The 12,386-nt window shown below is 46.3% G+C and overlaps 1 protein-coding gene across 6 annotated transcripts in view; it reads right to left on the bottom strand.

Moving 5' to 3' along the window:
- The window catches only part of PATL1 (PAT1 homolog 1, processing body mRNA decay factor), a 39,722-nt gene extending 36,676 nt beyond the window's left edge, over positions 1 to 3,046 (bottom strand). For all 6 annotated transcript variants that reach the window (XR_008319911.1, XM_053311277.1, XM_053311288.1 and 3 more), the window contains exon 1: positions 2,890 to 3,046. Coding sequence is in view for 5 of the 6 variants with exons in the window: in XM_053311277.1 (XP_053167252.1) it covers positions 2,890 to 2,940 (51 nt within the window). In the remaining variant the exon portion in view is untranslated. The remainder of the gene's footprint in view (positions 1 to 2,889) is intronic.
- Positions 3,047 to 12,386: the final 9,340 nt, after the last annotated feature.

Below are 12,386 nucleotides of genomic sequence, written 5' to 3'. Positions count from 1 at the left end.
CTAGATGCTCTTCCCAGAGCGGCTCCATCCCTTGAGGGGAGTCTCTTCCAGTGCTCACACTTTTAGTCTCTCATTCATATGCAACCAGGGCAGACCCTGCTTAGCTAAGGGGACAAGTCATGCTTGCTACCACAAGACCAGGTCTCCTGATCCCAGAGACAGTGATGAATTGGAGTCAAGCCCAGACCCAAAGGGATAGCAGCACAGGGCTGTTCCGAGCCCTACCTGCAAGGGACGCATGTGCCTAGTATACTCCAGATCAGCACCCAAAGAGGGAAGGAATAGCAGAGGCTGAAAAACCTGTCACCTGCTCCTTGTCTGGATGGATTCTCAACACCCTGGCTATGGCTCTGCTCCTTGCCTAGTGGGGAAGCTCCCTGGCCTGCCCAGGAAGGAGGAGGATTTAAGTTCTGTGTGTGGGGGGGATTGGGATACATTGCCACCACTTTTCAAAGACATGGTCTTGCACTGAACATAAGAACAGCCCTGCTGGATCAGGCCCCAAGGCGGCCCATCTAGTCCAGCATCCTGTTTCACACACCAGATGCCTCTGGGGAGCCCCCAGGCAAGAGGTATGTGCATGCCCTCTATCCTTCTGTTACTCCCCTGCAACAGTATTGAGAGGCATCGTGCCTCTGAGGCTAGAGATGGCCCACAGCCACCAGACTAGTAGCCCTTGAGAGACCTGTCCACCATGAATCTGTCTAAGCCTCTTTTAAAGCCATCCAAGCTGGTGGCCACCACCACATCCCAAGAACAGTAAGGTGGCAGCTTTTGGACTTCTTGTGAGGACATCTTTGCGGACTTTTCCTGTGCGGATTGTGAACTGAGCAAAGAACACCTTTTTAAAGTGGCGATTCTCTTTATTGAGCAGGGGGAGAGCAACTGGCCCTATCCATCCCCAGCACAGCATCCCTCTAGTGGCTGTTGCCGGTATCTATCATGTTCTTTTTTAGATTGTGAGCCCTTAGGGGGAAAGGGATCCTGCCTATCTATCTATCTATCTATCTATCTATCTATCTATCTCTATGTAAACTGCTTTGGGAACTTCTGTTGCAAAGTGGCATATAAATAATCACTCTGTTCATATATCTTTGGAAGCAAAGGGTCCTGGTCTGAGTGAGTACCCAGACTTTTCCAGCTTGACTCCTGGGCCCAGAACAAAACATGGAAAGCACAACCATCCTCACTGGAGAATAGCTGTTGAAACCATCGTTTCCAGTGGGAGACATTTTGGAACTGTGCACCAGCCTTCCCAGGCCCCCTTCTACTTTTACTCAGTACTTACAGGGATAATCAAAACATCCTCAGCATTCAAATCAAGGAAATAATGATATGATTCCGCTACAGAAAACCCTCTAAGGGCCTCGGAAATAGGAACCAAGCAATTCCTCCCTGATTTGCTGGCAGGCATACCAATTTGTAGGAGTAAACCTGGCTCCATCTGTTATGGGCTTCTTTACTTTTAATTATGATCTCCCATCACATCGATGTATTGAAAAGCAATTTGAACAAATAGGAAATCTGGGAAGCTGAATCATTAATTGAAGTTTGTTTCGTTCCCATTCAGGGAGAAAGGGCCCTAGGAGTCAGCGGACTCCTTGAGCACCACAAAAAGCTGCCTCCAACGGCATTGTGTGCATGTGCACTTACATGTTAATTCATACATCGTTAATACAGGGCTGCTGTTTACTGTCTTGAAGCTGCTTTGGGCTCTTCAGGGTAAGCAAAGCAGAAAGCTGGTAGAGTGCAAGGAAACAGTTATTGCAAATTATGTACAGCACAAGCAGCAATAAATGGTGCGCTGTGCCCCTAGACAGCTTTAAGCTCCAGGACTATACCTTAATTAATTAATTAATTACATTACATTACATTTATACCCCTCTCTTCCTCCAAGAAGCCCAGAGTGGTGTACTACATAACTGAGTTTCTCCTCACAACAACCCTGTGAAGTAGGTTAGGCTGAGAGAGAAGTGACTGGCCCAGAGTCACCCAGCTAGTTTTGTGGCTGAATGGGGATTTGAACTTGGGTCTCCCCGGTCCGAGTCCAGCACTCTAACCACTGCACCACGCTGGCTCACTTTATATATATACCTTGACAGGCAATAAAGGCCACATCACTTTCTAGACAACACACCGCAAGGGCATCAGTCACAAGGGGAGGCTCCTCATCATACCGAGAATCACTCAGACAGGCAACAGGAAGGAAGGGAAGGCTCCTTTAGAGTTGTTGAGCAAACAAACATCAGGGAAGCCTGCTCTGGGGAGAGCATTTCCCAGGATTCTGTAGCATTTTCAGCATTGCCCGCAAGGGGAGAAATTTGCTACAGAAGCAGCACACTCAGGGACCAAAACAGAGTCAGAAACACAGACTGGGAGAACACCTGAAGTTACAGGTGTCCATTTGTTTTACACAGCAGCCTGTGATGTTATTGGAAAGCAGTCCCTCCGATGGTAGGACAGGGGATGCAGTGTCTCAGGGATGCGGTTGAGCCTCGACTCTCCCCTCCCAGTCAATAAGATCTGCAATCTGGTTGTCTAGGCAAGCTAGTTTGGGGAAGCTGATTTGCTACCAAGGCAGTCCACGAGATGAAAACAGCAGAGAGCAGAAAACTGAAGATGGGATGGCTCAGAGAGGAGGAAAATTGGCCTATCGAGTGACTCCATTGGAGACATCTCATACATTTTGCTGCTGCGCCGAATCAGCATTAGGGCACGTACAGGTTTTCCTCTCTTTTTCATTAACGGCTTTTAATGTCTGTCCTTCTTATACAAATGTCACACAAGGCAGCCTCCTTGCTAAGGCCTCTTCCCCGAATTAGCAATGGGTGGGAAATCACTACATTGCATTGACACAGACACACGCCCCCCTGTGCCCGGGCTACTCACGTGTAAGCTCAGCCTTGGACTCTGGTCCTGGTCCAGTGCTTTTGAGGCCATTCGCGCTCTCAACTTTCAGAGGCAAAATGTCAGCTGAACTCATGATTCTTTCTTTCTTCTGCCGGCCAGGCTTTTTTGCGACGGAAGTTCCGCGCAACTCTCGCGACATGCTGCGAGAGTTCGGGATTGAGGGAGGAAGCGCCGGAAGGAGCATGCTCAGACGCACAGTGAAGGACTCGTTGATGGACAGGGGAAAGTGATGCTACAGTCCCATTGGCTGCCTATAACAAACGCGATGGGCGGGGGAGAGAAAACGGAGCGTGGAAGGAGGTGGCGATGGGAGGAGAATGCGCATGCTCGTGAGATTTCTATAAATAAGAGGCGGCGACGGCAACTGCCCGCCATTTTAGCTTGCAAGGCGTGGGAAAGATTTTTTGTGTTTGTTGTTCCTCTTTCCGCGTGAGAAGCAGCAGAGGCTTTGCTTCAGTGGTTTCATATGGGGGTGGACATTATAAGTGCTAAATTGGCGGTTAAGCAAAACGGAGAGAATTTTAATTTATTTTTAAGCTTTTATTGCAGAGCCCGTGGGACGACAGTCTCTTTACGTGCATATTTCCATATTAAGCGTAGTTAGGGTTTCTATCTAGAGCATTAATTTGGTGTACAGTGTAAGCAATGCAGGCAGTTCTTGGTAGGGAAACAAATACTTAAGCAGTGCAATGCGACACGTGTTTGATGTTCTTCAATATTTACACCGTGAGCCTATATTTATAATTAAGAGAGATGTTTGGAGGAGGAGTTGACCTGATAGAAAATGAGACCCAAGAAAACGAGATGAAATGCCCAGAAAAGTTATACTGAAACAAAGTAGTGTGTACATACTACATTTCCATGTTTAGCTTGTAAGCCTACAGAATTTGGATTTTTGGTAATTTTAAAGCAACCATAGTTCTTTGCAAAAGGCCCTGCAAATAGTATGCAACCTTCCCAATGTGTTACCTATGCATACTTAAGCTAGACTGGCTATAAGCTTGTATATTTTAAGTAATATTTCAACTCAGATTTGATGAGCTAGTAACTGAATTGAACCCCTGACTCTTAACTGTCATTTTAAGGGGAAACTGGGAGCAACAGCAGGAGCCCTTGCCTGTGAGTTTCTCTGAGGCATGTGGTGGACTAGATAGGCCCTGGACCTGATCCAGCAGGGCTATTCATGTGTCCCATTTTTTTAAATATACAGTTGTACTTTTTAAAAATTACTATAGAAATCAAGCCTCCTTCAAGTTAAATGTTTCAGTAAGTTAAAATTTAAAGGTTTGGGGATCTTTGAAGTGGTTTATCCAGTAAGCTAGTTCCACTGCCTTCATTGAAGCTGTGCTCTCATCTTTTAAAAAAGCTTTCTTATCAGTGCTAAGTCTAATCTCTTGCCTTAAATACCTTGCTTTCTTGGTGGAATAGGAGTCATAATAGTTAAGACTTTGGAGAGTACTATTTAAGTACTTCTGAAACACTTAATAGCCTAGCATTTATCAGTCTTTTGTTTTTGGACAACTTACTAGCCATGTGTGAGACATTTGAGAAAAACTCACGTGGGCATATTTAAGAACACAAGCTTCCAACTGACGCGTCTACCTTCAGAAATGCACTGTGCTGAAATTAAAGGGATTCAAAAATCAGCTTTGGCCACCCTGGGCTGCTCTTTACATTGCAACATTTAAAAACACTGCTGAGACTTGAGTTAAAGCATAACAGCTAAGCTATATGTGTTCATGCATTAGTTTTTGGCATCTGGTCCACCTAGCCCAGTTCTGTAATGATTAGCAGTGGAGTATAATCTAGGAAGGACGGTCTCTCTTGGCCCTCAGTTTGCAAATCCTCTTCACTATTTGTCCGAGTAGTATGCATTCACTCCTGGATTCTGAGAAGCCAATCTTGCTAAGCATGCAGCAGAAACATACTGCTTATTTACTCTCTTTTGTGAGAGCCAAACCACATATTACACAAATGTTTACTTTAAATCACGCTAAACCTTAGCAGAGTAGATCTGTGTTTGTATGGGTATGACCTGCAAGAAGCTTGTGTATAGACTAGGTCAGGCAATCATTCCTGTCTACTGTTTGCAATTCTGGGTTATTATAACTCTGGGAAGGTAACCGGTGAAGCAGGGCTATTCTATCTGCCTTGCTGGGACCTACCATCTAGCCCCTTTGCCTCCTGTGGACATTCCAGCTCAGACAGAGTGCAGCCTGCTTGTCGGCTGCCAAGTTCCAGCTGGCTGGTTGCCAGCCTCCCAGACTGCTGAAGTTCCATCACCTGCTGCCTGTCCTGGGAGCTGCTTGTGTGAGGAGTGGCTTCTGGGGCTTGCAAGGTTAAAAGCAAGGAGGCTTGCCTCAAAGCAAGTGAGAAGGTAACAGGGGGAGCAGGGCTATTCCATCTGTCTTGCTGGGACCTACCATCTAGCCCCTTTGCCTCCTGTGGACATTCCGGCTCAGACGGAGTGCAGCCTGCTTGTCGTCTGCCAAGTTCCAGCTGGCTGGTTGCCAGCCTCCCAGATTGCTGAAGATTGAAGTTCCATCACCTGCTGCCTGTCCTGGGAGCTGCTTGTGTGAGGAGTGGCTTCTGGGGCTTGCAAGCTTAAAAGCAAGGAAGCTCGCTATAGGTGTAGCCGTTGGCGTGGCCATCAGGCCGCCTATAGGCGGCCGCCGAAGGGGATTGGCCTTTGGGGGGGGGTTGGGTTGGGTTGGGCCAGGCCTCTTGCAGACATGTGCTTGGCCTCTCTTGAGTGGGATGGTGCTGGGGGTATGCCTAGCAGTTTGGGGGCAGCTATTACTGTAGTGGTGGGGAATAGAAGAATTGGCTCTGGCAGAGCAGCTGGCCGTTGCAGGGGAAGGGAAATCAGTAATTTAGTAACTGTTTCCACTTCCAACTGTTCTGTCAACTTTTGGCCTCGGGGAGCAGCTCCAATGACCCACAGAATCTGGCCTTGCTCCTCTGTAATGCCAGGTCAGTTCAGAATAAGATTGAAATTGTCCACAATTTGATCGTGGATGAGGGAGCTGACCTGGCATGTATAACCGAGACCTGGTTGGGGGAGGCAAGTGGTCCAGTGTGGGCTCAGCTTCTCCCACTAGGTTACTCTGTCGTGGAGCAAGCCAGGGGAAGTGGGCGGGGGTGTGTGTGGAGTGGCTGTGGTCCATAAGAATACTATTTCCCTTACCAGGGCCTCTGTGAGACAGCTGACTTATATTGAGTGCATATTTTTGAGGCTGGGAACTAGGGATAGATTGGGGATTCTGTTGGTGTACGTCCACCCTGCTGCCCAACTCCCTAACTGAGCTGACGGAGCTAGTCGCAGAGTTGGTGTTGGAGTCTCCTAGACTTTTAGTGTTGGGGGACTTCAATATCCACTTTGGGGCTGGCCTGTCTGGTGCGGCTCAGGAGTTCATAGCGGCCATGACAACTATGGGCCTATCCCAATTCGTTTCTGAACCAACTCATGTTGCCGGCCATGCACTTGATTTGGTCTTTTGTTCGGATCAGGGGGGTGTTCCGTGGGTGGAGGATCCAGTGGTTTCCCCATTGTCATGGAAGGACCACTACCTGGTGGTCACAGCCACAATCCACTCCTGCAGGGGTGGTGGACCTATTAGGATGGTCCATCCAAAAAGGCTGCTGAACCCAGTGGGATTTCAAAAGGCCTTGGAGGATTTTGATGTTGGTGTGGCTGGTGATTCTGTCGATGACCTGGTAGGAACCGGGAACAGGGAACTCAACAGGGCAGTAGACACGATTGCTCCCAAACGTCCCTTCCGACCTGCTGCAAAAATGGCCCCTTGGTATACTGAGGAGCTGCGGGGGCTGAAGCAGTTGGGTAGGCGACTAGAGCTCAAGTGGAGGAGAACTCGGTTTGAATCTGACAGGATTCAGCATGTGACCCATTTGAAGGCTTATGTGGTGGCAGTGCGCGCAGCGAAAAAGAGATTCTGGTCTGCGCATTGCGGCTGCAGGTTCACGCTCGGCGGAGCTATCCTGGGTTGTGAGGAGTTTAGTTTCTGCTCCTTTTACTTCTAATCAGTCCCCGGAGTTGCTCTGCTGTTATGCCTTTAATGGGTTCTTTGCGAATAAGATCTCCTATATTCGGGCTGACTTGGACTCCACTATTTCTGCAAGGTCTATGGAGGAGGTGTCCAGCAATCCCTCTTGCAGTATTAGATTGGATCAGTTTCAATCTGTGACTCCTGAGGATGTGGTCAAGCTGCTTGGGGCGGTACAGCCTACCACCTGTTCTCTGGATCCTTGCCTGACTTGGCTGCTTCTATCTAGCAGGGAGATTGTTGGAGGTGGCCTAGTTAATATCGTAAATGCATTGCTGAGGAAAGGTAGGGTGCCCCCCTGCTTGAAGGAGGCAATGATTAGACCATTCTTAAATAAGCCTTCCCTGGACCCCTTATCGATGGACAGCTACATGCCAATCTCCCTTGGTTGGGCAAGGTGATTGAGAGGATGGTGGCTGACCAGCTCCAGGCAGTCTTGGAGGAAACTGATTATCTAGACCCATTTCAAACTGGCTTTAGAGCTGGCTATGGGATTGAGACAGCCTTGGTCGGCCTGATGGATGACCTTTACTGGGGAATTGACAGAAGGAGTGTGACTCTGCTGGTTCTTCTGGATCTCTTGGCGGCGTTCAATACCATCGACCATGGTATCCTTCTGGATCACCTGGGGGAGTTGGGGATAGGGGGCACTGCTTTGCAGTGGTTCCGTTCCTATCTCTCAGGTAGATTCCAGATGGTGGAGCTTAGTGACAGTTGCTCCTCAAAACAGGGCTGTTATATGGAGTCCCTCAGGGCTCCATTCTGTCACCAATGCTTTTTAACATCTACATGAAATCGCTGGGTGAGGTCATCAGGAGGTTTGGTGCTGGGTTAGGATATGTTGATGACACCCAAATCTACTTCTCCCTTTCATCTTCAGGAAATGGCACTCATTCTCTGATGACACCCAAATCTACTTCTCCCTTTCATCTTCAGGAAATGGCACTCATTTTCTAAATGCCTGCCTACAGGCAGTAATGGGCTGGATGAGGGAGAAAAAATTGAAGCTGAATCCAAGCAAGACGGAGGTGCTCATTGTGGGGGCTCAGAATCTGAGGGGTGAGTTAGATCTTCCTGTGCTGGATGGGATTACACTTCCCCAGAAGGCGCAGGTGCGCAGCTTGGGAGTACTCCTGGACCCAGGCCGCATCCTGGTATCTCAGGTGGAGGCGATGGCCAGGAGTGCTTTCTGTCAGCTTCGGCTGATTCGACAGCTGCACCCATTCCTCAAAGAGGATGACCTCAAAACAGTGGTGCATCAGCTGGTAACCTCCCGGCTTGACTATTGCAATGCGCTCTATGTGGGGCTGCCTTTGTACGTAGTCCAGAAACTTCAGTTAGTTCAGAATGCGGCAGCCAGATTGGTCTCTGGGGCAACCCGGAGAGACCATATGATACCTGTTTTGAAACAGTTACACTAGCTGCCGATATGTTTCCGGGCAAAATACAAAGTGCTGGTTATTACCTTTAAAGCCCTGAACGGCTTGGGTCCGAGATATTTTAGAGAGCGCCTTCTTTTACATGATCCCCACTGCACGTTAAGGTCATCTGGGGAGGTCCATATCCAGTTACCACCGGTTCGTTTGGTGACGACTCAGAGGCGGGCCTTCTCTGTAGCTGCTCCTGGGCTGTGGAATGCACTCCCAGCAGAAATTCGTAATCTTAATTCTTTACTGACTTTTAAGAGAGCCCTTAACTCATCTGTTTGGCCTGGCCTTTCAGGGGTTTTAATTAGTTTTAATTGTTTTAATGTTAACCTAGTTTTCAGGGTTTTAATTGTTTTGACAGTTTGTTTTTTAAGATGTTTTTAAATTGGTGTTTATATTTGTATTTCTGTTTTAATTGTTTTTAATGATTTCTGTTTATAATTGTAAATCGCCCTGAGCCAGCTCGGAAGGGCAGTATAAAAATCGAATAAATAATTAAATAAAATAAATAGTAAATAAATAAATAAATACCACGAGGCTAACAAATGCAAGTTGAGTATATATCTGTAGGTCTCGATTTTGTTCCTTGCAGGATTTTGTTCCTTGCCCACAGATGTCATCTTCAGAGAGAAAATTCTTTAGAGGGTTATCTGTCCCATATTTATTGTGCTTAGTAATAAGTAACTAGTTTCAGTGTTGATTACTGAGCTGCAGAAGAAGAGAGGTGGGGTGGAGGGGGAGATAAAAATTTTTTGCACAGTATTACTGTCCGTGTGTGTGAGAGAGAGAGACAGACGGACAGAATTATGTATACACAATACCTCGAAACTGCCTCCCAGGACAAAACTGTTTCCACTCACTGACAATAAAAATCAGAGGGAACACTGTGTACGACTGTTGTGAGGTTGTTCATCTCAAGTAAAGGATGCAGCTGGCGTATTGGCCAAAGCTGATAGAAAGTAGGGATGGGCCCAGAGCGGTCTGGAGGCCATTGAAATAGCCTCCGGACCTGGGCGGTCCGGTTCGGGTGGGGAGGTACCTTTAAGAGCGGCGGGAGGGTTTACTTACCCCTCCCGCCGCTTTCCTGATCTTTCGCCGTAATTTCCAGAGTAATTGGGGCGGCAGGATACCTCCCTGCCACCCCTTCCCCGACGTTGCTGGGAAAACTCCCAGCAGTCCTTTGCGCGGCGCGTGCACACATCACAGAGGCGCGCACGGACAATTACTATCCTGGAGATTGTTGGAAATGTATGGAGCAGACAGGTACTTTCTATTATATGTGGTGGATATGTAAAAAGCTCAAAAATTTTGGAAAACAATACATTCCAAGATGCAGCAAATTTTTCATATAAACTTCCCTTTCCCCCCAGAATTTTTCATGTTAAATTTTACTAAATCGCATATTCCTGCAAAACATACTGAACATTCATTATGTATAAGAACAGTGGCAAGAATCCTTTATGCTTCCTGTTGGAAAATGAATTTGATCCTGACTTTAGATGACTGGCAACTCAAACTTTGGGAATATGCATCAATGGCCAAAATAACTGCATATATTAAAAATAAATCTGAGGATTTTTTCTTTCAAGTGTGGGAACCATTTATTCAGTATAATATATTGCAGGGATTGGTACCCCATCTGAGATACGGCTTTTCTTTGTAGAGGAAATTACAGTAAGAATATAATTGCCGTTTCAGTTCTGTACTCAATAATAGGGTTGCGTGTTTTGTATTTTTCCTGTTTTCATTTGGACACAATCTGAATCAACCCCATTTTGTATTTTGTCTGAAATTAAGCCTTACAAATCAACCCCATTTTGAATTTTGACCAAATTAATCTGAATCTAAATTAATTTGGAATAATCAGGGTGGCCAGAACCTCAGGGGTATGCTCGTGAGTCAAATGGTCCGTAACCCAAAATTTGGCTTAAAGCCAAATCTGGCAACAGAGATTCGGATTAAAAATGGGTCACATGGCCAAAAGAGTGGGTGGGGGTTGTAGTGCCCAATGAGCAGGAGCTACCACAAAAATTTCAAAGGAATTGGGCAAAGGGTTGATTTTTGGTGAATTTTTGAAGTTTGTGTGTCTTTCAGATTTCCCCCATAGAGGGTATAATGGGAGGTTTCAACAAAAGTATAGCTTCACGCTGTGGGTTGGTGGTAGTGCCCATCTGTGGCAAGGAAGCTACCACATTTTTTTCAGAGGAATTTGGCAAAGGGCTGATTTTTAAAGAATTAATGAAGTTACGCATCTTTCAGATTTTCCCCATAGGGTATAATGGAGGTTTCAGCAGTCCTGTAACTCCACAGGGGTGGCCCAGAGCAAGTGGTGGTGTAGTGCACATAGGGTGCTAACCACCAACATGGGTTGCTAACCCATGAAGTACAGGGTTTTGTTGATCTAGAGGTGTTCTGAGTGTAGATTCTCTGGTAGCATATGAGAGTGAATTCATGGTTTTTCATTGAAAATCTCATTTGCTTCCAGAGAAGCTAAACTCAACACCTCAGAAACAACAAATCCCAGTACCCTAATGGTTTAGCAACCTAGGGAGGTGGTTGGCACCCTCTGTGCACTACACCACCACTCGCTCAGTGCCATCTCAGTGCGCCCCAAGTGCAGTTATGGGGCTGCAGAAACCACCATTATTCCCAATAGTGAAAAAAACATGAAGACACTCAAACTTCCACAAATCACAAAAAATCAACCCTTTGACCAATTCTTCGAAATCTGGGTGGTGGCAGGCAGGCACCCATGGGGGCACCACCACCCGGCCCACTCTTCTGCACCCGAAGGCCCCTTTCTGCCCTGAATCTGCCCCAAAGACACTCCTGCTTCAACAGTTCCTAAGAAAGCAGCCCTTAGGCCAATTCCATGGGTGTCTGGGTTGTGGTAAGCACCCCTTGGGGCACTTCCACCCATCCCACTGTTTTGCCCCAGCAGACCCCTTTCTACTCCAAATCTGCCACAAAGACACACAGACTCCAGCAATTACTTAAAAATCATCCCTTCGCACATTTCCCTTTCTTTCCCTCCTCCCACATGGGGAGGCTGCTCCAAGAGGCAGGAGGCTTGCTTGCAGTGCAGGCCAGGAAGAAAGAAATATTATGTTCAAACACCAAAGTTAAATGGAATCCCCCTCTCTCCCAAGCCAATTTTTTAAAAAGATTGAATAATATGAATGCAGGAGAAGAGCAAGGCTCTTCTCTTCTCTGATGGGCCAAAAGACACAAACACAGCCTTGGAAGGAATAACGCCTTGGAATTGTATGTAAGGAAAGGTGAGATATAATGAATAATAAGTACAAGTACTTGTTATTGTAAAATACATCATTAAGGAAAGGTGGGATATAATAAATATAAACTCACTCAACAGTAAATAAACATTTTAAAAGTCTGGGAGAATTCAACAAGTAGAGGCTGCTGTGCAGGCAGGCTGGCATGCAAGCATGGATGAAATATGTTTTATGCATAAAAGTAGATATAATCGCCTTCTTTCCCAAGCCAATCTTTCTAAAAGCATGAAAAACTGGAATGCAGTATAAAAGTCTATTTAAAGTATAAATAAAAGTAAATAATCAACTTCACACGCCTTTTTTTTTTTTAAAGGCTGAAAATACAGAAGGAGAGAGAGAAAAGGGGTGGGGGAGGGCTTTTGCTAGCAAAGCTCCAAGCAGCCCAGACAGAGTAGAAGCTCAGGATATTGTTACTTAGAGTTGGCACTGTATTGGCTACTCTTCAGGTTCATCATTGCATTCTTAGTACACAATTACAATACAACACATTCTCAACTAAATCATTCATGCCCAAGGAAATGTCTTCAGAGAAGATGTGGCCCCTTTTGCATATCTTATCTTCTGCTATGCTAATTGCTAATCCTTTTGACAAACACTCAGTGGCTGAGTAGAGAGACCAAGAGGACAAAATGCAATGCTGAACTGCAAATGGAGCTCTGAAGTGTTTTCCGAAGTACACAAACTTCGAACCC

This window comes from Hemicordylus capensis, chromosome 1, assembly GCF_027244095.1.
Source record: "Hemicordylus capensis ecotype Gifberg chromosome 1, rHemCap1.1.pri, whole genome shotgun sequence".
Classification (NCBI taxonomy): Eukaryota; Metazoa; Chordata; class Lepidosauria; order Squamata; family Cordylidae; genus Hemicordylus; species Hemicordylus capensis.
Note: the sequence above shows the minus strand (reverse complement) of the source record. Positions and strands in the feature narration are given on the sequence as shown.